Genomic DNA, 26,151 nt, shown 5'->3' on the forward strand with positions numbered 1-26,151 from the left:
TATCATTTTTTTCCAGAGAGCTAATTGTTAAACATCTTGCAGCACACTACAGTATCCTTTCTTTCTTCTTTTTTAAAATATATTTTTATTGATTTCAGAGTGGAAGGGAGAGGGAGAGATAGAAATATCAATGACGAGAATCATTGATTGGCTGCCTCTTGCAGGCCCTACCCTGGCAAAGGAGCCTATAATACAGGCATGTGGCCCGAACCCTGACCTCCTGGTTCATAGGCTGATAACTCAACCACTGAGCCACGGCAGCTGGGCTACAGTTTCCCTCCTTTCCACTCCATCCCCAGTTCTGTGGTCTCATTAAACTCTCCTGATTTTGGCCACCTCCCATTATTGACTTTGGGACAGTTGGAGGTTGGAAGCTCATACCCAACCCTCTCTTGATTTATCTTATCCAGGTGGAAGGACACCATTAGCATAACACACCTGGCTTTTTCTGCTCCCTTTCACATTCCTCCCCCGGGCAGGTGAACTGACTTATCTGGTTGGTGAGTTTAGGAGAAAGAAGTCATGCATGGCCTAATTCAGCAGTTCTCAACCTGTGGGTCGCGACCCCTTTGGCGGTCGAACGACCCTTTCACAGGGGTCGCCTAAGACCATCCTGCATATCAGATATTTACATTACGATTCATAACAGTAGCAAAATTACAGTCATGAAGTAGCAACGAAACTAATTTTATGGTTGGGGATCACAACATGAGGAACTGTATTAAAGGGTCGCGGCATTAGGAAGGTTGAGAACCACTGGCCTAACTCCTGCCTCTGTTCCTATTCTTAGGAGCTACCCACAGGGAGCATCTTTCCCCACATGGGAAGACTGCCCTGTTCTGGTGTTGCCTGAGGTTACTAAGTAAGCTGGTCAAATTTTGGAGTTCATGTTAAGAACTCCACTTGCTCCAAGATAGAAGCTACACTCTATGAAGTAGCATTATTAATATAAGGGCCATATATTGGCTTCCATCTGCTGACTCCTTTGTCTTATTTCTCCGTTAGTTCAAATGGAGAAAAGGGGTGCTATTTATTGGGCCCCTTAGAAATTCCAAAAGGATCCTCTGTCATCAGCCTTTGTTCTTGAGGTCCCAGAATGCCTTGTGGCTGTGCCTCTATGTATTGGTATGCACAAGCCTTTTCTAAGTTAAGAAAACTTTAATGGCAAATTCATTTGCTTAGAATTCCTCTTATTACCAATATGTGTGATAATAATAATGCTTACACAATTCAGCTTCTCTCATGTGCTTCTCTAACGTCGCTCAGACATTATACAAACACAGAACTTGAAAAACAAGCATTATTGACCCAGAGTGTTTTAGTAACTTTCCCAAGGTCACAAAGTGACCAAGCCAGTTGTCTGATTCCAAGGCCCTTGCTCTTTCTGTTACACTTTATCTCCGCCCCCTTTTCTTTCTCTTTCCTCCCACCCCATCCCTCTAGTCTTCCCTTCTCTCCTCTCTCTCCTCTTTCCAGTCCTGCCAAGACCTTCCCACATTTCCACATTTTCTAGCCCTTTGACACATCAGAAAATAAAGACAGTATTTGTGACCTCAGAGATTGCAGTGTGTGCGTGTGTGTGTAGGTATATATATAAAATTCTACAAAATCTTACCCCAACAGTTGGGCTCTCAAGAAACTTGGCAGCAGGCAGAAGGAAAATTGTGGCTCCTCAATAGTATGCGCCTCAGATTTCTCACAAGGAATGTTCAGCATCAAGGTCCTGGGGGAAGAGGTCACAAAGGAACTAGTGTGCATCGAGAGAGGCCACAGGACTTCATCAAGCTGGGGTCTGTCTAGGTTTGAGCTGGGGGCTGGGCCCTATGTGCAAAATGCAGCCTTTCCTCAAATGGAATGTTTGCTGTTACCTCTGGATCAAGGTTTCTTTTGCTGGTGTCAACAGTTGTGTAATACATTCAGGAAATGCGCAAACAGTTTAGAGATTACTTGGGGAATGACTGAGGAGGGAATGAAAGAAAAAATATATAATTAATATATTGTTTATATATTATATATTTAATATACTTATATATGATTAATATCTACAGTAATATATTTATATATCATATGTAATGAATTCTCAGTGGGGTAATATTGCCCCCAAAGGTGTGAAAATTGGTTCTTGGGAGAGACGGTGAAAAAGTATCACTCTTTTTACATATAAAGCACAGGTAGTACCTACATACATATAGTACCTAAACAAATACACAGTATGTGTGTGGTATTAAAATTTCATGGAGGGAATATTAAGAAAAAAATGTCTAAAAAGGTTCCTTAGGGGAGCAGTAATTTTTTTAAATGACTGAAAAACACTGATGTATAGAAGGAGCTTAGTGGAGTATGTGACACATAATAGGGTTTCAATACCCAATGACATTTATAGTTGCTATTACAAATGGTTAGTTGTTATTACTGCCCTATAAACTACAGAGAGAACCATGCTATGCCATCCTGGTTAGGGTAGAGAAGGGTGTACTGTGGCATGTTCCCAGATGAAGTTAGCTTATGGTGGATCCTGTAGGAGATACACGTCAGAACTGCCCACAGTTTTAAAAAATAAGCAGATTCTTGCACATGGCTGGGATGACCTCTGGGACGCCCAGAGACACTTGTGCCTGGCGTATTAAAATCCAAAGAACACGCAAAGCATAGATGTGTGTGGGTAGTGCACAGGCTACCACAATGTCCACTTTAATCCTCTGGGGAAGGACATGCTCCCAAATTTACTTTCCTCCCCGCTGAGAAGTCCACCACCAAGTTTCCTGCACATGCCTGCGTTTCTCCTTAAAGAGGATCTGGCTTCTAGAAGGCACTCAGTAAATGAGTTAATACGGAGTAGAAGCAACTTCTCATGAAGCTGCATGTGCTCTGCTGGTTGAAAGAAAAATAATCCAATGATTACTTTAAAAATCTAAGTTTGGCCCTGGCTGGGTGGCTCAGTTGGTTGGAGCATCATCTGTACACCAAAAGGTTGCGGGTTCAGTTCCTGGTCACGGCACATACCTAGGTCCGGGCGTATACGGGAGACAACTGATCGATGTTTCTCTCACATTGATGTTTCTCTCTCTCTCTCTCTAAAATATCAGTAAAAACACATCCTTGGGTCAGAATTGAAAACATAATAATAAAGTCTAAGTTTGTGTTACTTTCAGCATACAAAGTGGTTTCATATATAGTATCTTATTAAATCATCATCATAACCCTGTAAAGTCAGTATGACATCCCCACATAAAGGATAAAGAAGCTGAGGTTTGGCAAGTTCACTTAGTTATTGTTCTTTCTACCTACCTAGCAAGAAGTAGCAGAGCAAGCCTCCTTTCTATTATACTACACCCATAATATTCTTTTCCCACAGAGGAGGAAGGCACATGAAATGGGAAAGCTATGGAGGAAAAGTTACATGCTGGGACATGCGGACTCCCCTTGTGAGGGATATGGTAATGTCTGAGAATTGACACAATCAATGCATGCAAGAAGGGGTGTTATTTTCATGGAGTATGAATCTAGCTTATGGCAGAGACTTCTGTGGAAGGTCAAAGCTATCAACTGCCAAGTTACAGGGAAGTGAAAACTGATCAAAATAGAAAACAGAGTATGGAAGTATCTTGAGATACTGTGAAATCTGGGGTATAAAAGACTTCGAAAACTAAAGAAATAAAGGACTTATTTATTTAAAACACACAAATGTTGAGAATAAAATATGAAATGAAATATGAACTATTAGATACACATTGGTGTAATTTTTTTTTCACGTTGGTGTAATTTTTTATTTCAGGGCCATAGCTTCAAATGTAGGAATGACAGATATCTGACTAAGAATGAAGAGCATTTTTCAAAGACTGAAAAGAATGTTTAGTCAGAGACCAACTCCTCTGGCCAAAAGGGCTATAAATGGAAAACAGATGGGAAGGAGAAAAAAAACACCTAGACAAAATTGAAATGGGTTTCCATGGATGACATTCAAGAAGGCTGGGAAGAATTTCAACAGGAGGGAGATGCTGGGTAATTTAATGAGAAAACAATTGGAAAGGACATCAGGAAACAAACATACACAGCAGATATCCAGATATCATGCTCAGAACATGAGCAACAGAGTAACCTTGGGATTACAGCACAGGGTGACAAACAAGACCTCAGAGATACCACTGCGGGTTGGCGTGATGGAATGGATCCATGGGAACATACTGATAGAAGGGTGTGCTGTGCGCAAAAGACCTGTTGGAAGGAGATGGAGCAGCACTGTAGGCTGTGATAACAATAGAGTCAGAGGAACTCCTGAACACTTGGATGAAGATGAAAGGAGAGAGGAGCAGAAGTAATGTTGTTAGGGAAGCAGAGCTGAGCCACTTGGAGGAAAGCCACACAATTGGCAGAACACACACAATGGAGATACCATTCTGGGTACTTCATTCAGATAAAAGCAGATTCTTTTACTTGCCTTCCTAACAATTTCATGTCCTATAAGGTAGAGGAAGGTATAAAAATAACTGTACTCTGATTCCAACCAATGGGAAAAAGTAATTTGTTGGAGTGAAAGGGATGAGCATCTTTCAAGGGAGGGCAAGGTTGAGATGGATAAAATGTATACAGAGGACTTTAGGAAGCTAGATTTCAAAATATTTTAAGAAAATATAGGCATAATTCCAGAAGTTTCCAAAAGGAGACAGTACCAGAAAGTGCTCAGAAACATGACTATGGGCAATTCCAATGAAAAGAAAAGAGGTGAGGAGATACTTAAAGAAGTTAGCATGATGGCGTACAGCACTTTAAGCGAGGGTATAGGATGAACATTCAAAAAGATGGAGGTAAATGACAACTCTATGGTAGTGACATAGAACCATAAATAGTAGCAGTGATGTTAAAATCCTGGAAGAATCAAAGCATGTAAAAATGTAAGGACCAGAAAAAGTGTTATGGGACCAAGGGAATTACAATAAATGGTAAGAAGGATGTACTATTTCTGAAAAGATATCACATTCCTTTAGGCTCTGACAAGGACTGCAATTGTGGGGCTGAAACGCAAAAGTAGGTAAGACTATGTTGAAATCTACAATTTGAAAAGATGTTACCGATTCCTTTTGAAGTCTAAACTGGGATCCAAACTTTGTGGTCCAGTCTGTGAATCAACTAGCACACATTTGGCTATCTTCAAACTTTCTATTTTAAACACTTTGGGTCCTGGGGCTCTTCTTAGTTAATATATAAAAGCTCTGCAAAATAGAGGCAAGCATGTATTGCAAAACCACAAATAATAAACATGGGTCCATGAAAAAGGAGCCCTCACTTTCCATTCAATAGATATTTGGGTTGTTTCTACCTTTTGACTAAGGTGAGTTATGCTAATGTGAACATGGGTGTGCAAATATCTGTTTGAATCTGCTTTGAATCCTTTTGGATATATAACCATAGTGGAATTCCTGGATCAAATGGTATTTTCATGCTTAATATTTTCTGAAGAACAGTCATGATGGCTGCACCGTTTACATTCCTACCAGCACTGCACAAAGGTTGCAATTTCTCTGCATCCTAGTAACCTCTTGAGGGCAAAGATTCAGAGATTCATCGACACAGGTAGGGCCTGGAATATAATCGCTTCCCAATAAATATGGAGAATAAATTATAATACACCAATTAACAAATAAACATGCTATCAACAAAAAGTCAGCTATGATTTTTAGTTCAAAAGGCAAGCCTGGTATGCTTGAAATAAATGCATTAAAATCAGCTTTAGCTAGAAATGAAAAACCTGTTGAATGAGGAAAAGAATGAATTGGGGGAAAAACAGAACAAGAAAAATAATCACAAAACTATTTGAACACATTGAACTTTAGCAAAAGATATATTTCACAATTTATATTGCTAACAATTTTTCTACTCTTGCAAAACTAATGAGAAAATCAGGTCAAATGAGAAAAAGGAATGTTGGGTTGTGTAAAGGATACTGTTTAAACATAGAACTTGTGAATGTCAGGCCTTTGCCCCACTGGCTGGTTGACTGCACCATAAAACCAACTTTTCAAATCATAATAGCTAAGTAGAGGAAAAATACTTTTAGGGATATCTAAGTGGTATGTATGACAGTTTAAATTCTAGATATTAAGAACCATCTGTGTGGCTAAATGACTTTTGAAAAGGTTGTAAAAAATTGTAAACTCACCAGCAATCTATGAGAACATCATTCCCATACACTCCATGGGGACAGAAGTTCCTGCACTCAGGACACTTCCAAACCTTGCCCTATGTATTTCATCCAGCTGTTCAGCTGTATCTTGTATCATATCCTTTATTATATTAGATTATAGAGGCCCGGTGCATGAATTCGTGCACAGGTGGTGGTGGGGGGGGTGTGTCCAGCTGGCCTGCTCCCTATGGGGTGGAGGGGCCAATTGGGGGTGGGGCCAACTGGGGGGAGGGGCTGAGGGCGGCTGGCGGTCGGCCTCCCAGTCAATTCCTGGCCAAGGGGACAATTTGCATATTAGCCTTTTATTATATAGGAGGATAAACTGGTAAATGTGTTTCCCCAAGTTCTAGCAAATGATCAAACTCAAGAAGGAAGTTGTAGGAACTCTAGTTTATAGCCAGTCAGCTGAAGTACCGGTAACAAGCTGGCATTTGCAACTGGCATCTGAAGTGGGGGCAGTCTTATGGGACTGAGCCCTTAGCTTGTGGGATCGGATGCTATCTCAAAGGTAGAGAGTGTCAGAATTTAGTTGAACTGTAGGGCATCTAGTTGATGTCTGTAGATAATGGAAGAATGCTCAGTGAAGGGGGGGAAATCCCACACATTTGGTGACTGGAAGTATTCAGAGTAATAATTGAGTAGTGAGTATAATAGGAGATACAATAGAGGTTCTCCTATCCCACTGATGAGGAACCGGAAGCCCATTCACCTATTCCACCAACATTTGTGTGTCTATGTGCCAGGCGCGTTTCTATATCCGTTAACAAAACAAGATCCTTGCCGTCCTGCGGTTTCAGTCTGGGGTTTAGAAAAGGGAGGTGAGGGGGGCAATGGGGGGATATGGACACATATATAATACCTTAATCAATAAAAAAAAAAAAGGGAGGTGAAAAACATACGATGATAAATGCTACAGGGGGAAAAAAACTGAGCTGGTTCATGGAGCTAGGCAAGTTGCGGCTTTAGGTCAGGCAGCTAAGGTAGATCTCACCGAGAAGGTGACACGTGAGCAGAGATTCAAAGGAGGCGAGAGAGCGAGCCACCCAGGTGTCTGGGGAGAGAGGGCTCGGGGCGGGAACAGCGGGTGCAAAGGCAGCCGGAAGCAGGTGCTGAACATCCACCATCACCACCATTCAGAGCTAGCGGGAGAGAGACATGGTGAGAGGCAGGAGCTCAGGGCCGAGTTTTAACAACTATTTTACTCTGGGTGAGATGAGGAACCACTGGACAGTTCTGCCCAAAGGACTGAAAGAGCTTGACCTCCCGTTACCGGCCCTTTTCTTTAGGCTCCGGGCCCACACAGGCTGTCTGGCGCTGGTCTGTGCTCTCAGGATTAAAGCACCAGTCACCCCCACAAGGGCTCAGCCACACAGCAAGCGTCCGGTAGGCGCCGGGCTCATTTCCGTGGTAACCACGATCCTTTCACTTAAGCCCGGCCCCGACCTACCGCCCTCTAGTTCCCCAGCTGCAGAGCTTGGAATCCACCGAGTCGGGTCTCCACGTTGCGCTCCCGGTTACGCCAACGGGTTGCGCAATTCGAGCCGCCGGGCGGAGCCTGGACGTAGGCGGAGCGGCGGCGAGCGGGAGAACGCCCAGGTTGCCGACGCTACGAGGCAGCCCTAAAGCCCACGACACACAGGCACTGCGCCTGCGTACGCCGCGGGCGTCCCGCAGCCGCATTCGCCCCGCCCCAATTCCGGGGCGGAGTTCTTAGCTGCGCCTGCGCACAGCCTCGCCGCAACCTACGCCTGCGCGCTGCGCCAGCCCGGCCCCATCCCCCAGGTTTTTCGGGTGGGGGAGGGGGCACCTCTCGGCGAGTCACGATGATGGCGGCCACCAGCCTGTGGTGAGCTAGCGGATTCTCTGCTTGTCTCGAAGCGCTTCTCGAGCTTCCTGCACACTCAGGGGCTGGTGCTGAGGACGCTAGGCGGCCCGATCTCGCGGGAAAGGCCGCAGTCGCGGAGGCAGCCGCGCGGCCCGAGGCCACGGCGGGGGGAGAGGCCGCCCCGCTGGGCGAATGTGACAAATCCCCACCCCCACCGTCTTCCTTCCGAGCGCACGAGGAGCGCGGGCGACCCCAGGGCCAGGCCAGGCCACAGACCCCGCCCAGCGGCCAGCACCTGGAGCAGGCCCGGCAGCGGAGCTGCGCGGCGGCACCATGCAGGTCACCCTGAAGACTCTCCAGCAGCAGACCTTTAAGATCGACATCGACCCCGAGGAGACGGTGCGAGCGGAGGGGAGCGCGGGGCCGGGGCGGGCGCGCTGGGGCCGCGGGGAGCACGAGGGGTGCGCCGGGCCTGGGCGGGGGGCGGCGCGGCAGGGCGCGGGGTCCCCGCCTCAGCTCCGAGCCGGGCTCGGCGGCGCGCCCGAGCGGGGACAACTCCGGGTGCACCGGGAAAGCTCGGTGTGCGTGGGCCCCGGGCCCCAGGCGCTGGATGAGGCCTGAGGGCTCCGGGCGCTGGTTGGGCCCGGGGTCCCAGCGTCCCGGCCCTGATGGCGTGCGGCCGCCCCGACCCCTCGGAGTTGGCCTCGGGCTTTGTGGCAGGAGTAAGAGGAAGCAGTGGCCGGGCCCGAGGGCCTGGTGGCCAATGGCGTGGAGCACGCGCGCGCGGGGTGCAGAGGGCCTTGGCCTAGGAGTCCTTAGTGGAGATTGGGTGGGTGGGTGGGGCCACGGCTTCCGTGGCGGTGTCGCCCGGCCCCCCCGGTGTGGGTGCTGGGGGTTGTGGGGGAGGCAGATGTAGGCGTCGCCACTGCCACTGCGTGGACCTGGTTAGGCAGCTCTTGGGAGATGGTCACCGGAGATAATGAGCTTTTTAAAAAGGGGGTGTCAGGTTCCGTCTGCCTCAGGGTGAGGGTGAGGGTTGGAGAAAGTGAATTCTGTGCCCTCGTCCCCCCAGAATTGGTAACTTCTTTATGTGCCTATATATCCTGAACCCTTTGGCTGCAGTTCTCCCGCCACCGAATCCGCACCCATAGGTGCACTCTGAGGCCTCCGGTGGTGAAGATTTTTGCTTTAGAGCCCTTCAAACCCAGGCTCAAGCTCACGTCCAGATTAACGGGTCCTCGGAATTGCAGAACCCTGCATCCCCCCTCACCCCCAATAATAGCACTTTGTGGGAGAGAAAAAATAAAAACTTGGAATCCCTTCTGCAGTTAATGAAACCTTTGAACACTTCAGAAGTCCACATGGTAAATTACCGTGCGAGCTTGTATCTGTGACTGCAAAAGGAGCCACTGTTGAAAGCAGAACAACTTTACACCAAGAATCTAATAATGCCATAATCTTACATTTACTGCTTATGTTTTGGAATTGCCATTCACTACACCCGTTGAGGTTGTCATAATGCTAAATTTAAACCAGCAACTTTCTGTCCATCTATATTTTAAAAAGTAGTTAATTCTGTTCTTGGAGACCAGGGGCCATGGTGTTTATTAAGTAGATATGGGTTTCATTGTGACTTTGTACTTGTTATGTACCTGCTTTGCAGAGATGTGAAGATTAAATAGTATTTAAGTTGGTGGTCACTAAATGGAATTGATTTTTAATCGGTGGCTACCTTTGAGTGAGGTTTGAGTAGTGTATGTTTATCTGTCTCATGTAATCTAAAGTTTTCTACATCTTTAGTCATTTAAGAAACATTTAAAAGGCATAGTTCCCAACCTTTTTGGAATTGTTTTACAAAATGATTTTTTTCAAGATATGTGTAGAAGTATGCTGTGATTAAACTTTTAAAGGTGTAGAAGATATCAGTTATAGGTGAGAAACTTCAGTGTCCTCAGAGGTAATTGACAATACCCTGTGGATTGATATTACTAATAGAAACCAGATTCTTGAATATTCCTTTACTGCTTAGTGTGTAGTAGTAAGTTAGAGGATGCAAGTTAAAGTGCATCTGTCTTTTTAATGTTTTCAGGTAAAACTTTTCATTAAATGTCTTTGATTTTGGTTCTTTGTAGTACTGAATGTTGGTGCTGCAGGAATTTGACCAGCTTATAATATTCAAAATCAATTCCAGAATTATTGAAACAAAAGAGTTTTTTAATATCTGTGAGTTCATTTAAGTTATTCAATGACTTTCTACAGCTCTACTGAAATATTTATATTTTATAAGATTTGTATAGCTCTTTGGTCACTTTGTACATAATCTTTGAGCCAATTTTGTATTTGTATAGATTTTTAACTATTTGCTATTTTCCAGTTTATTTCCAAGGCAATGCATTAGTTATATGAATTATAAAACTTCTAGAAGTTCATATTTTCAGAAAGCTCATGGTTACAAAGTAGTTTCTCTACCTTTTTTTTTTTTTCCTACTTGTAGAAATGTAAAAACTAACACTTAGTCTGGGGCAAGAAATGAAAACATTTAACCTGCTATATGGGACATTTTAATTAAAGTGAATTGTAGATTTTCATTTAATGACTTTAAATTTCTTAAATGTTTTAAAAATAGAACATTTTATCTTTAGTGGTTTTTAGTTAATATTTTCAAAACAGAATTTGAATGTAGAATTACAGTAAGAAAAGAAAATAGTGAAGACCATATGAGTATAGATCAGGGATGGGGACCTTTTTTTCTGCCAAGGGCCATTTAGATATTTATAACAACATTCAGAGGCAATACAAAATTATCAACTTAAAAATTAGCCCGCTATATTTGGTCAAACATTTAATTAACTCACCCCTACTGCCTTGGCAGGGCCAGACCAAATTATTTCTCTAGCCTTATAGGGCCCCCACCCCTGAGAAAACTAGGTAACCAAGGATATTAGAGATAGTATTCTATATATATATGTGTGTGTGTGTGTGTGTGTGTGTGTGTGTGTGTGTGTGTGTGTGTGTGTATGAAAAGCCAGTGGCTAGAATGCTGTAACGACTGGAACGACCGGTCACCCACTGCTGCCAGCGAACCGCCCAATCCGGGGGTGGGGCCCGCGACCAACCTCCTGCAGCTCCTCCTCTCGGCCACCCTGCCCCTGATCAACCTTTCCCACCCTGATCGAGGGAGGGGCTGCCCGCCAACCAACCAACTCCCCCCCCCCTTCTCCCTCCCCAGGCTGACACCACCCCTGATTGCCCCTCACCCCAATAGAGGCACGGGCCTCCGGCCAACCTCCTGCGGCCCCTCCCCCAGCCAGCTCCACCCCCAACTGCCCCCCCCACTCCAATCAGGGGCAGGGCTGGTCGCTCAACCCCTCATGGCTTCTCCCCCAGGCCACTGGCCCCCAATCTGCCCCCCCCACACACACACACACCGCATTTGGGGTGGGGCCAGCCGGCCTACTGCCTGCGGCCCCTCTCCATAGCCAACCCGGCTCCCATCTGTCTATTGGGGCAGTGCAGGACCCACTTGTGCACTGGGCCTCTAGTATAAAATAATGATGAAAATGGATTATAGTGAGACTTGCAGGGAAACCCCACGTAAAATGAGCAGATTTTGGTCTCTGAGACCTATTTTGGCTGCTCAAAGGTTTGTCCTTGTTTAATTTTTTATTAGAATGAATTGAGGAAATTAAGTAACTTGAAGTTGCCAGTAGATAAACTTGTGGGGGATGAGCAGAACAAAAATGAGTGAAAGAAAGAATTGAGAGATAAAAATAATTTGGGGAGTGATTCATTTGTAGAACAAATAATTGTTGAGTGAGCTTTGACTGGAGGGACTGGACGAGTACAGGGACTTTTAGGACCTGGTTTGGGTCTTCTGGAAACCTAATTGACCTAGTCTTGGCTTAGGACTGTAAAAGGAAAGGCAAGAGGATTTGGTTCTGCCCCCTGTATGCTCCCCACTGGGGATTGAGCCCACAACCCAGGCATATGCCCTGACCAGGAATCGAAACCATGACTTCCTGGTTCACAGGTTGATGCTCAACCACTGAGCCATGCTGGTCGAGCTGACAAAACACTAGCCATTTTGAACCATTGCAAAAGTCTTTTTATTACAAAAGTAATGCATCTCCTCTTATTAAATATTCAAACAATATAGAAACAAAATGAAGAGGTAGGATGGAGAACCCTTTGCTGAAAGAGCAGTCTTCATTGTGTGGAGTTCTATTTTAAATACATGATTTCCTGTAAAAAAAGAAAAGGATAAATTTAAGCTATATAATAAAGCATTTTGAGATATATAATAGACTGATACTTATACAAAATTCTTAAAAATTCTGAAGGTTGGTGGTGTGATGGATATTTAGAGGGAAATGGAATGCACAAAGATTTTTTAAGCTCAGATCCATAGTCACTTAATTTTTTTGGTTTGCCATTATTAAACCCATTAGGGGGGGAACAGGTAGATTAAAGAAAAGTTGATATTCTTCTACTGCAGTGCAGATCTTCCTGTATCAATGAAAATGACAAGAAAGAATATGTGGTATACAGATTTAATCCTTCAGTCTGCTAACCCCTGCCACTCTGTGTTTTCAATAACTAGACAAAAAATAACAACCCAGCTGACATGAGACTTTAAATGCACAAGCTGAAATGTAATTATATTACTATATTAGTGCCTTAAAGCTGGGTATATACATTGAAAGTTTTTTGTTATTAATCCTCACCCGAGGATATTTTTTCCATTGATTTTTAGAGTGGAAGGGAGGGAGAGAGACAGAGAAACATTGATGTGAGAGAGACACATCGATTGGTTCCCTCCAACACGCCCCCTGGAGGGGGGAGGCTGGCGATTGAGCCTGCAACCGAGGTACCTGCCCTTTGACCGGAATCGAACTGGGACCCTTCAGTCGGTGGGCCAGTGCTCAATGCCAAACCAGCTAGGGCTTCATTGAAAGTTTAAGATTTCTCTATAAGCGGACCCATTACTTTATTTTTTAAAATTTATTTTTATTGATTTGAGAGAGGAGGGAAGAGAGGGAGAGAGATAGAAACATCAATGATGAGAATCATTGATCAGCTGCCTCCTACACACCCCCTACTAGGGATCAAGCCCACAACCTGGGATGTGCCCTTGACTGGAATCAAACCCAGGACCCTTCAGTCTGCAGGCGGACACTCTATCCACTGAGCCAAACCAGTTAGGGCTCATGTGTTTGTTTTTTTTAATGTTATTGTTGAAAGTATTACATATGTTTTCCTTTTCTTCCATTGATCCCTTCTAGCCCGCTCCCACCCCAGGACTTCACCACCGTATTATCTGTGTTCATGTGTTAGGCATATATGCATACAAGTTCTTAGGTTGATCTCATCCCACCCACCCCCGCCTTGCCTCTGAGATTGGACAGTCTATTCCATGCTTCTATATAGTCCTATATAATAAAAGGCTAATATGCAAATCAACCGAACTACAGAACGACCAGTCACTCTGATGCACACTGACCACCAGGGGGCAGACGCTCAACGCAGGAGCTGCCCCCTGGTGGTTAATGTGCTCCCACAGGGGGAGCCCTGCTCAGCCAGAAGCTGGGCTCACGGCTGGTGAGTGCAGCAGTAGTGGCAGGAGCCTCTCCTGCTTCCCCAGCAGTAGGATGTCTCCCGAGGGCTCCCAGACTATGAGAGGGTGCAGGCTGGGCTGAGGGACCCCGTGCCCCACCCCCACCCCCGGAGTGCACAAATTTCGTGCACCGAGCCTCTAGTCCTATATAATAAAAGTGTAGTATGCAAATTGTCCCCTTGACCAGGAGTTGTCTGGGAGTTCAATCAGGGGTGGGGCCAGCTGGGGTCCGCAGCAGCAGGCAGCCGGGGGAAGGGAGGGAGTACCCGACTAGCAGTCTTTAGGGACCCTACCAGTGTACAAATTTCGTGCACTGGGCCTCTAGTTGTTAACAAAACATTCAAACCTGTAAAGATTTTTTGTGAGTTTATTTGAGCCAAACTCAACAATTGCCAGAAAGCAGAATCTCAACGGATTGGGATAATGCTCTAGAGCAGTGGTTCTCAACCTTCCTAATGCCTTGACCCTTTAATACAGTTCCTCATGTTGTGGTGACCCCCAACCATAAAATTATTTTCGTTGCTACTTCATAACTGTAATTTTGCTACTGTTATGAATCGTAATGTAAATATCTGATATGCAGGATGTATTTTCTTTTTTTTAAAATATATTTTATTGACTTTTCTACAGAGAGGAAGGAAGAAGGATAGAGAGTTAGAAACATCGATCAGCTGCCTCCTGCACACCCCCAACTGGGGATGTACCTGCAACCAAGGTACATGCCCCTGACCGGAATCGAACCAGGGACCCTTCAGTCCCCAGGCCGACGCTCTATCCACTGAGCCAAACCGGTCAGGGCTGCAGGATGTATTTTCATTGTTACAAATGGAACACAATTAAAGCATAGTGATTAATCACAAAAACAATATGTAATTATATATGTGTTTTCCAATGGTCTTAGGCAACCCCTGTGAAAGGGTCGTTCGACCCCCAAAGCGGTTGCGACCCACAGGTTGAGAACCGCTGCTCTAGAGAATGGTGGTTTTTCACCTATTTTTATACATTACAATCAAAGGAGGAGATGTAAGTGGGTTACATGAAATCTATTTGTGATAAATTAGAGAGGCGGAAGAAAGCAGGGGAAATCTCTGGAATTTTGATAAAAAGTAAAATGATAGACACATACTTCTTTTACTTAGGTGGGTACAGGATATTTAAGTCAACAGTTAAGATGATAATAATAATGAATTTGTGGATCTGTCCTCGCACCCAGGGCATTTGGTTGTGTCCTGAGGGTTCCAGAAAAAGGGAAGTTACAAGTTACCCTGACATTTCAAGGATATGCTATCATAGATCCAAAAAGAGAATAGGCTCAGTTAAGGTAAAGATTGACCTTATCAGGGGAGATATTGGCCTAGGACAGTGGTTCTCAACCTGTGGGTCGCGTCCCCTTTAGCAGTCGAACGACCCTTTCAATTTCAGACCATCTTTGTGATTACTTTAGGTCTTAAGAGTTTGCAAGACTGTCATGCAGGCCTTCCCTGAGCTTGTCAGGTTAGCATTTGGCCCCTTTCGTCCACATAATGTTGATTATGCTCTTGCTCTAGTACTTGTCCTATATGTGGTGTTTGCTAGCCATTTTTTATTAGTGACTTTTTCCTATTGTGGTTTATTGTATTTAAATACAGTTGTGATGGAGATAGTGCCTTATGGTAAATGTTTCTTAGATTATTAAAACATCAAGTAGTAAGTATATTAAAATCTAAATTGCAGAGATCAAACTAAGATTTCTTGGCATATTGGTAAAACAAAATATGGAGAGGACCTAGGAAATCTGGTATGGTTTCTGCCAGACTTCTGCTCATTCTATACCTGGCACACAGTAAGCATTTTATAAAGTTCTTTTGAATGAATTCGATGCATTCTTGGTGAACTATCAAGTCAGTGATCCCTCATGTTTGCTTGTTGATTCATTTATTTACTATTTGTTGAGTACTTATTAAATGTCACGGCCTGCTGTCATGGTGCATACATTACAGTGGAATAAATCAGTCAAAAATCAAATTTTTAAAACCAGATAATGGTTATGTAGAGAATTGAAATAGGGTGAGGTAATGCGTTAGTGCATGTCAGGGTGGCTACTTTTAAATTGGTCACAAAAAGCCTTTTTGAATAAGGTTACATTTAAACTGAGATCTGAGTAGTAATAAGCACTCAGATGGGGAGAGTATTTTCTATAGGTAAAGATCCTTAAGCCCTGGCGGGGAACTTAGTTGGTAAGAGCATCATCCCTATATGCCAAGGTTGTGGGTTTGATCCCCAGTCAGGGCACAAATTAGAAGCAACCAGTGGCCCAGCCATTGTGGCTCAATGGGTTGAGAGTAGTCCCATGCACCAAGAGGTCACTGGTTTGATTCCGTCAGGACACATGCCTGGGTTTTGGGCTCGATTCCCAGGAGATAGTCGATCCATGTTTGTCTCTCTCTGTCCCTCCCTCCTTTCCTCCTTCTCCTCCTCCTCCTCCTCCTCCTCCTCCTCCTCCTCCTCCTCCTCCTCCTTTCCAATCTCTCTAAGAATCAATGGAAAAATATCCACAGGTGAGGATGAACAAAAACAAAAAAGAAAATTAAAAAATAAATAAATTTTAAAAAAAACTTTAAAACATAAATTTAGGAAAAAGAGAATGGTTTTTTGGTGTGTGTGTGTGTGTGTGTGTTTAAGACCTTTAGAAGAGTGTATTTAGGGAACCAAAAAGCCTGTATTGCCAATCTGGTAGGGGTGGGCAGAGAGATTAGAGATTGGATGGAGGGTTAGGTTAGGGGCCAGAATCTGTAAGGCTCTCTAATCATCTGGGGGGTTTCAAGGTAGAATAGGAAACCTTTGGGGAATTTTAAACAGGTGGAAATAATTTCTTGTATGATTTTAAAGAGTTACTTGGACTGCTATATGGAGAAGAGATAGTAGAATGAGCAGGAGTGAAAGCAGGGAGACCAGTTAGGAGGCTTGCACAGTTGTCTTAAGCAGTGCATTCTTTGGCCAAGGAAGTAGAAGTGGATGGATTTGAGATAGCTTGGGAGTGTAGAGTTGAGACTTTTTTGATAGGTTGGCATGGGAAAAATTAAGAAATAGAAGATTAAACCTAGATTTTGGTTGTATAAATTATGTGAATACTTAAATTCTTTTCCTGTGCAGGGCTGGGAGAGGAACAGGTTTGGGAGTTGGGATGGGGCCACAAGACTTAGTTTAAGATGCCTATTAAACATTTAAGTGGGGATAAGGAGATTTGTTATGAATCTCGATTCCAGAGAGAAGTTTGGGCTGGAGATAGATACTGACAGTAGACAGCATAGATGGTTGACTTCAGTCCATGGGACTAGATGAGGATTCACCCAGTATTTTTTAATGCCTAGTCTTTTTTGAGCCTTAATGCCTAAAGTATTCATTGTATAAATTTAACTAACATCTATGCTATTGGAATTGAGGAACCTTGATGAGAGTATTGCTGGGTAATAGGATAGGGCCTATGGCTTAATCCTGGGATACTCTAACATGTGAAGATTGAATAGTGATGAGGTCAATCAAAGAACAAATCTTTAAGGTAGGAAGAATCCAAGAAAAAATGTTTCAAGAAGGAGGAAAAGGTCAAATGTGTCTAATAATTGAGAAATCAAAAGTGAAATTTAAAACTACATGACATTTGGTTTTGGCAACTTGGGGATCATCGTTGACCGTGATGAGTAGTCTCCATAGAGTGGTGGGACCAGAGTTAGATTTGGGTGGATTGAGGAATGAATGCTTGGGAGATGAGGAAGTGGAGAGAGTACCTATAGACATATATTGGTAATTATCCTTGACATTCCCCCTTTTCTTGGTAGAGCTGTTTTTATCAGTGGGTTAAAAACATGAAAATGATTACAATATGCTGAGCTTCACAGCTTGCGGTAGGTGTTATTTTAAAAAGAAATCCATACGAGAATAATGAAAAATATGTAGTGTATGTTTTAAAAGGAAGAAATCACGCCTAGCATGATTAGTAACTTGCCTGGGGTCACATAGTCAATGACCTTGGTATGTAGTTTCAATACGTGTGAGAGATGGTCCCTGGCCTTCTATTCCTTAAATTCTCATCCAGTGATCTTTCCTTCCACTCTACTTCAATCCCATTGATTAGCAACTATCACTTACCATTATTGTTGGCTGTAGCTCTTTTCCCATTTCCAGTATCTGGTTTTGGTATCTCACTTTACCTTCTCTCTGATTTCAGTTCTAGTGAGACCTATAATCCATCTTATCCATATTTCTTTTCACTCCTTCCATCATGTTATTGCTTCCACTCATGCCCAGCCACAAATAGGCTGGTGATTAAAATCATCCACATGCAAGGGTCAGCATAGCATCTCTCTTGAGCCAAGCTGCCAGAGTTTTGGTCCTGGCTGTAGCATTTGCTATGTGCCCTTGGGCAAGTTACTCAATTAATGTGCCTGTTTCCATACTGTAAAATGAGAGCACTGCCACTGGAAGTACTAACTTCATAGGGTTGTTTTGAAGGTTATATGAGTTTGAGGTAATATACATCAAGTGCTTAGAACTGTGACAGTGCTTGGCAATATGATCCCACTCACACTCCATTGTTCTTGCTTGTAAAACTCCAAGTGTGATTAAATTCAGCCCTATGTCTGTGCTTGCATCTGTGCAGCTGGAAGATGAACACATAGCCACATTGTCTTGTCTCACTTAAATTCATGAACATTGGCCTTTGTAACTTGCTCCTTGAGCCCATGCAGCTCAGCTGGGTCACTTCTACCTCTGTGACTTTCTAAATAAACTTTCTCTTGTAGCCAAGTCTTGGTTCTGAATTCTTTCTTAGCCAAAACTCAAGTACCAAGGTTGTTGAACAGATGTCCGGTTTGACTCCACCGCTCTATAACACCTCGTGCTGTTTTCACAGCCAACAGCTATCTCTGGAAGGTGGAAATAGGGATAAATTTTATTTCTTTTGACTTTTCTGTGCTCTCCAGATTTTCTTCATTAAAGATACTACTTCTCGCCGAAACCGGTTTGGCTCAATGGATAGAGCGTCGGCCTGCGGACTGAAAGGTCCCAGGTTCGATTCCGGTCAAGGGCATGTACCTGGGTTGCGGGCATATCCCCAGTAGGAGATGTGCAGGAGGCAGCTGATCGATGTTTCTCTCTCATCGATGTTTCTAACTCTCTATCTCTCTCCCTTCCTCTCTGTAAAAAATCAATAAAATATATTTTTTTTAAAAAAAAAGATACTACTTCTCAACCTAGAAAAAGATAAAAATAAATTCATAAACATCAGCCTTAACTAGACCCTATGTATTGCCTGATAGGCACACATTTCCCCATTGCATTCAACTCTTCCACTGCCCTAGGCAGATTTCATATCTTCTCTCCTTATTTTCAGCTGATGACCCCAGATTTTATATTTTCTTGACAATATAGAAACAATTGAGACAACTTTTACAAGTGCCTGCCAGAGCTACCTACCTGTTAGCCTCCTTTTATAGTGGACTAGTGGCCCGGTGCACATTCTCTGCCTGCATAAAAACTTTAAAAGTTACAGTATCTTGGGATTTTCTACATTTCTACTTAGTCTTCAAACTCTGTACATCTTTTGATCTTGTTGAAATTATACTATTAGGAATATATTTTTATAATAGAATAGATTAAATTGGCATGACTAGGTTGGCTTAGGACCCTAAATACCTGGATATTATATTTAAAGTAGGATTTTGGGACCACAGGCATACCTCTTAAATTCTTGACCCTACTTTAAGAATTAATTGCCTTTGAGGGGCAAAAAGAATTAATTCCTTTGTTTACTGTCTCTTTGCACATTATTAATATTGTAGTCTCTTGCCGGAACCGGTTTGGCTCAGTGGATAGAGCGTCCGCCTGCGGACTGAAGGGTCCCGGGTTCAATTCTGGTCAAGGGCATGTACCTGGGTTGGGGGCACTTCCCCAGTGGGGGATGTGCAGGAGGCAGCTGATCTATGTTTCTCTCTCATCGATGTTTCTAACTCTCTATCCCTCTCCCTTCCTCTCTGTAAAAAATCAATAAAATATATTTTTAAAAAAATATTCTAGTCTCAGTTACTGTTTCATTTTTTAAAAATCACTTTTCTTGTACTATATTTTTTCATTCCTTGGGTCCCGTGGGGAGATTTTTCCACTTGCACTGAAACCAACTAACATATTTATAATCAATTCTATTCTCAGAATTAGCAGGAACCAACTTTGGGAGAGAGATTCAGGAAACATTTTGGCAGTTAACCATTAGTAAATTGGTTAATTTAGTTGCTCTTATTTTTTTTAATTTGCTAAGCTATGTAATACTAGAACTACTGCCTCAGACTTTACTTTAATAATGGAATCTGCTCCCCAAATTGCAGTATATTCTTGTGTGATACTAGTAAGCAATGGTTGAAGGAGTGCAGTGAGGTGGAGTTCTTTTCTTTTAAGCTCTAAGTTTTCTCTTAGATTACTAAAATAATTCAGGCTTTTATAGTAAGTAAAGTATATAAAGTAAAAAGTGATAGGCTTTGCGCCACTGGTCTAAGAAACCACTAGACTCTGTATCCTAGTCATTTTTATACCTACATGTAATATATAAACACAGCTACACTATATTTAAAGAAAACAAATTGCTTGGCAACTAGCTATTGTCTTTTAAAGATAATTGCAGATTTTTCATTCACTCATTCATATGTACATGCATTCATTGAATGCCTTACATATATAGTCATTCTTGTATTGCATAGTATTTAGATGAATGCATGTGCAATAGTATATTTTATCAATTCACAATTGATGGATATTTGGGTAATTTTCAGTATTACCTACAGAAATGTAGTGCCATATTTTGTTCATATATCTTTGAAATACTTGTGTGAGCATCTCTAGCATTGATTTCTAGGTAGGGAATTATTGGATCAAAGGCTTGCATATTGCCTCAAAAATGCCTATAGCAGTATTCAATGGTATTTGTTTACAAATACCAACTTCCACATGAGTAACTAGCTGGGATTCAAACAGAGATGCACCACAGGTTAAATGAGTTAAATATTGTGAAGCTCTTTGTATACCGCTTGGCATATGGTAAGCACATAGCACCTATGACCTGTTAGTCATTTAGCTGGGATGTTTTGGGGCAGCTTGCATAACTTTTTCCTGTGTACAGTTATAACAGTAATAAGAAACAACATAGTTACAACAGTAATAAAGAAAATAATATTGAGGAAGCTGAGTTATTATAAATATTTAATTGTTGACCTAATCAGTAAGCAGTAGTTTTAGAAGTCTTATGCAAAACTATGTTAAGAAGACAGACATGTAAAACGTTATACTGCTATAAGACATTTTGATATCTGAAACATAAAATTTAAATTTGTTCAATGAAAATGACTACTTTGAATGGTTGTTGGCCTGAACTAGGGTAGTGCCATGGGATGCAATGTAGTGTTCACATTGGAAAATAGTTATATGGTAAGTTGGAACCACTGGGTAAATTATTTAATGTGAGGAGTATGGAAGAAGCAAGAGAAAACTACCTCACAAGAGAATGGGATAAAAAAGACAGCCTATCAGCTTTTGCACTAGCACTTCTTAATAGACTACAGGCATAACTCAGAGATACTGCTGATTCGGTTCCAGACCACCACAATAAAGTGAGTTGTAATATTTGGGCGGGGGTGCGGGGGGATCTTGCCTTCAGTTCATTAAAAACTGCAACATCTATGAAGCACAATCAAGTAAAAGCACATGGAAATGATGTATACCTGTATTATAATTGTCTCCCTCTTGGGCGAGGGGGCGGGAAGCCATGTCAACTATGTTTAGTATTAGATATCAAGTATGCTTTTCTTTCAGAGTGCACAATTTCATAAGAGAAGTATGTGGCTAGGAAAAAAAAGTTTGATTTCTTGAGTGTTAACCATGCTTTGTTTCTAGTTGTGTTAGTGATAAACTCCCATTCTTTAGGAGGGGATAAGTAGCAAAATGAAAGTTTGGTCCCTGCTTGCTTATTACCCTTGGATAAAGTAGCCCTGGTTATTTACTGGGAGTGTGGAGCTCAGTTTTCCATCCACCCATTGAGATGACTTACTGGAAGAGGAGCATTGACACAGGCTCAACACAGTTACAGGAGTCATAACTGCTTACGTTGCTGGCCATAACCTTCCCAAGAGAAACCATGGGCACAGTTGCTACCTATCCCTTTGCAACATCTAGAAAGAAGACTTTCATAAGCGGTTCCGAAGTGTGCTCAATTTCCTTGGGTTAGGGAAGACTTAGGCAAGATACAGCTAACCTCTGGATGGTTGTTAAAACTAGGAGTAGATGGGATAGATTATCCTGGAATAAAAGAAAAGGCAGCCTTAAAGGGCTGGCTAAGGAAGAGGATTTCACAAAGGAGTAAATAAATAGGAGGAAAACCAGAAGAGTATGGTGCTGTGGAAGCCAAAGGAAGACAGTGTGAAAGAAGATGGTTAATGTCAAATGTGACAGAAGGTCAAGTAAAATAGGGAAGGACTGATAAATGTCTGATTATGATTGCTGAAATCAGTGATACTGGTAAGTGCAGTCTAAACGGAATTGTGGGAGTAGGCACTACTAGAGAAAATAAGCAACAAAATGAGAACAAAGTTCATGCATCTGTTTATCAGCACTGTATTGCACAGGAGAAATAGGTGTGGAGTTACCGTAAGTGAAGACAATGTATGTAGTTAAATTTTTGAAACATGCTTGAGACTAAGGGAAGGAGAGTGTAGCTAACAGAGACAAGGGGTTGTGAATTTATTGTTTGCTTGTTTTGTTTTTAAGATGATAGAGATTTGGATCTGTTTAAATGTGAATGGAGACCTACCTGGTTTGGCTCAGCGGATAGAGCGTTGGCCTGCGGACTGAAGGGTCCCGGGTTCGATTCCGGTAAAGGGTACATGCCTGGGTTGTGGGCACATCCCCAGTGGGGGCGTGCAGGAGGCAGCGGATCCATGATTCTCTCTCATCATGGAGTTTCTATCTCTCCCTCTCCCTATCTGAAATCAATAAAAAATGTATTAAAAAATAAATAAATGTGAATGGAAATGAACTGGCTTTGATGGAGAAGTTGAAAATCAAGGTGGGGTGGGGGGTAGGAAACATAATGACTTTAGCAAGGTACTGGGGAACATAGGAAGAAGAACCCGGGACCACTAGGTGGGAAGGAGATTAGAGATGCAAAAAAAGAAGTGCCATTTGTGCCGGAAAGCTGAGGGTGAGTTCCTCTGATATCTCTATGTTTTGAATGAAGTAGAAGATGCTCATGGGGTGGGTTGTGTTGGGAATCAGATTTAGAGGAGACTACAGCTTTGAAATACCTCTTGGAGAATGGAAGAGAGGGCTAACTAGGAGAATAGAAGGAGGGAGGATATCGTTCATTTTCACCAGTGGCATTTAGAAGACTGGATAGAAATGTGGATTGGCAGTCAGGTAGTTAATGGTAAGATTCGTTACCTAAGTGAGAGAGAGGAGACTGACACCACAGAGTGGTTGAAATAATTTTATGTTGAGTACTGATGATTTAATTGTGTCAATCCAAATATGAAATTTTGCCTTGCAGGAGCAGCAGAAAGACAAGAAAGTGTGTGATAGAGAAGAAAGTGATAGAAGCAGTGGCATTGTTGTCTAAGCTGAGTAGAGCTAACAGTAAAGATAAAAATGGAAGTAGACGATCTAGGGACCAAAGTCCTAATGAGGTACAAGACCAGGTGTAGTGAACAGTTCTGAGAGAGCTAGTAGGAATATGGCATTGGTACTTAAAATTTCAAAAATGGAAAAGTTTGGGGATAACAAGATTCAGCCTGTGTCCTGTGACTACTAGATGACTTAAGTGGATTAAAGTAAAGATCATTGTGTTGAGGTTAAGGAACAATGCCAGAATTTTGGACAGGTCAGTGAACCCGGTTCCAAAGTCATAGTTTAATTATTTTCTTTGATGCATTACCTAAAGTGATATTGCTGGGTCAAATCCTTCCCCCCCCCCCCCCCAAAAAAAAGAGTTGAGGCATTTTGGCATATTGCCCTTTATCATTTGATACTCTCATTCTGAGAATGTATCTCTTCACACTTAATACCAAGAATTGTTCAATAGGTCTGACATTAAAATCCATGTTTTTGTCACAGCTTGTGTTGCTCATCGGTTGAGCCTTGACCCAGGAACCAAGAGGTCACTGGTTTGATTCCCAGTCAGGGCACATGCCCAGGTTCATATATTAAAAAGAAAAAGAAGAAAGATACGCTTTTGGCTGCCCTGTAGGTGCTGGACTTGCTGGTACCACAGATGAAGCTACTGTGCTGCAACTGTGATATCAAGGCAAAGAGTTACTAATATATCCCCCCCCCAAAAAAAAAATATATATATATATATTCCCCAAAAATGTATATACACACTTTGAATAATTATAAAGGCAGTGTTTATTAAAATACATTACATTTTCAAAATTGAGCTATCAGCTTGTTAAAGTGTGTCTACATTTTTGGGGGACACCTGATACATGCTTTGGTTAATAAAGACATTGAACTTTTTTTTTTTTTTTACTGTAATTGTGATTTGCCTGCCCCTGTCATTTGTTTATTTTTCTGTTGGCACAAGAACCTTTTTCTACCATTTCACTTTTCTTAATTAATTTCTTTGACTTGCATTTTTCCTTTTAGTATTTATCTTATTCTATTTGAATTGTGTGCTTAGCTTATTAATTTTCCTTCTTTGTTTAATAATAAATACTTTTAAGTGTTAGTCTGATTACCTTCTTAGCCAAATCATATAGGTATTGATGTGTATAGAGTTTTCATTGTTATCTTCCTAATATTCTTTAATCACAATTTTTATTTCTTTGCAGCAAATGTCACTTATTAGTAAATGGTTGAAATTGTTTTGTTGTCTTTGTCCTGCTTTATTTGCAAGGTTTGTTGTTTTTTTTTCCTCTCTCTTCCTAATCCTTTCTTTTAATAAGCAAAGGAAGAGAGTGGTCATTACTTATTTAGGCTTTTGGAAACAGTGAAATAGTCTTTATGGACTAAACTGTTAAAAGAGCCCAACCATTGTCGCTCAGTGGTTGAGTATCAACCTATGATCCAGGAGGTCATGGTTTGATCCAGGTCAGGGCACATGCCCCTGGTTGCCAGCACAATCCCCAGCAGGAGGTAGCCAATTACTGAGTCTCTGTCATCATTGATGTTTCTATCTCTCTCTCCCTCTCCTTTCCTCTCTGAAATCAACAAAAATATTTTTTAAAAAAAAACAAATTGTTAAAAGATATATTCTATATGGGTCCTAGAAGTGAAAATACAGTTTTTATTGGGTAGAAAATATATATCTCCTTTAAATCTTAGTTGCCTACTTATCCTGACTTGTCAAAGAATGAGATTCCTGCTTGTTTCTTTTATTTTTTTCTAAACATTTTTATGCTACATTAATTTACCCATTCAGCAAGTAATAACTGAGCACCTACTATGTGCTTAACCACTGTGTACTACTGTTCTGAGTACTGGAGTCAGTCATAGTAACATGTGTGGTCTGTAATTCATGATTTTCACCAAGCAGTCATAGTTGCAAATGTTGCATCACTTCTTTATTTCTAGAAAAAAGTGTGGAAACAAATATGTGTTATTTAACTTAATCGGTCTTTCGATAAAATATTGTAAAGGTATGATCATTAAGTTTTTTGAAGCATTAATGTATATAAAAATTTTTTCTTGCATCATTTATTCAGATTCTGTGTTGTCATTTGTTGTTTAGACTTTCCAAAACAAAAATCTTTATTTTTACTACAGGTGAAAGCACTGAAAGAGAAGATTGAATCTGAAAAGGGGAAAGATGCCTTTCCTGTAGCTGGTCAGAAGTTAATTTATGCAGGTATGGATTGAACATTGAAATTAATGTGCTATTTTCTTCCTCCTGTGACATTCTTTTAATTTTAGAAAAGAAATTGCACTACTAGCCTTATAGTAACCAGGAAAATGTATTTTAAAAATAGACTTGATATTTGACTTTTGTGGAGAAAATGCTTTTTCTTATTCTTCAAAATTAGCATAACATCATCATTGTAGATTTCAGTAAGGTAGGTCTTAGATGCCCATGGATTCTTATCTCTTTCTAGATAGGGATTTCGTAGTATTTTCTTAACTGAGATAGTTTAAAAAAAACACTAATCCCAAAATTAGGAAACAGCAGCCTAAAGAGGCAGGTTGTTGATGGCAGACATAAAACTATAATTTCTGATTCCTAGTCTTGGTCTGTTTTCTCAGTTCCATAGAGTAGATAGATTATTCTTTTTGGTTTTAGTATCTGTAGCCTTTTATTCAAGAACTTTTTAAAAACAGAAAACAAGTTAAAGGTAAAGGAAACCTGAAGGAATCTTGACCTAACATTTGACCTTTAGCATTACTGAAGTCTTTTTTTTTTTTCATATATTTTATTGATTTTTTACAGAGAAGAAGGGAGAGGGATAGAGAGTTAGAAACATCGATGAGAGAGATCGATCAGCTGCCTCCTGCACGCCCCCCACTGGGGATGTGCCTGCAATCAGG

The 26,151-nt window shown here is 41.8% G+C and overlaps 1 protein-coding gene and 1 long non-coding RNA gene across 2 annotated transcripts in view; one reads left to right on the plus strand and one right to left on the minus strand.

Annotated features, from left to right (window-relative positions):
• Positions 1–7,968: 7,968 nt before the first annotated feature.
• The window catches only part of RAD23B (RAD23 homolog B, nucleotide excision repair protein), a 47,541-nt gene continuing 29,358 nt past the window's right edge, over positions 7,969–26,151 (plus strand). The window contains exons 1-2 of the mRNA XM_059657579.1: positions 7,969–8,405; positions 25,396–25,477. Of these exons, the coding sequence (XP_059513562.1) occupies positions 8,340–8,405; positions 25,396–25,477 (148 nt within the window). The 5' untranslated portion in view covers positions 7,969–8,339. The remainder of the gene's footprint in view (positions 8,406–25,395; positions 25,478–26,151) is intronic.
• LOC132212236 (uncharacterized) lies at positions 11,856–17,981 on the minus strand. Its single transcript, XR_009447690.1, has 2 exons — positions 17,746–17,981; positions 11,856–12,248 (listed from the first exon to the last, which is right to left on the minus strand). It is a non-coding gene; the product is annotated as an uncharacterized LOC132212236 (long non-coding RNA).

The sequence above is a fragment of the Myotis daubentonii genome, chromosome 11 (genome assembly GCF_963259705.1).
Source record: "Myotis daubentonii chromosome 11, mMyoDau2.1, whole genome shotgun sequence".
Classification (NCBI taxonomy): domain Eukaryota; kingdom Metazoa; phylum Chordata; class Mammalia; order Chiroptera; family Vespertilionidae; genus Myotis; species Myotis daubentonii.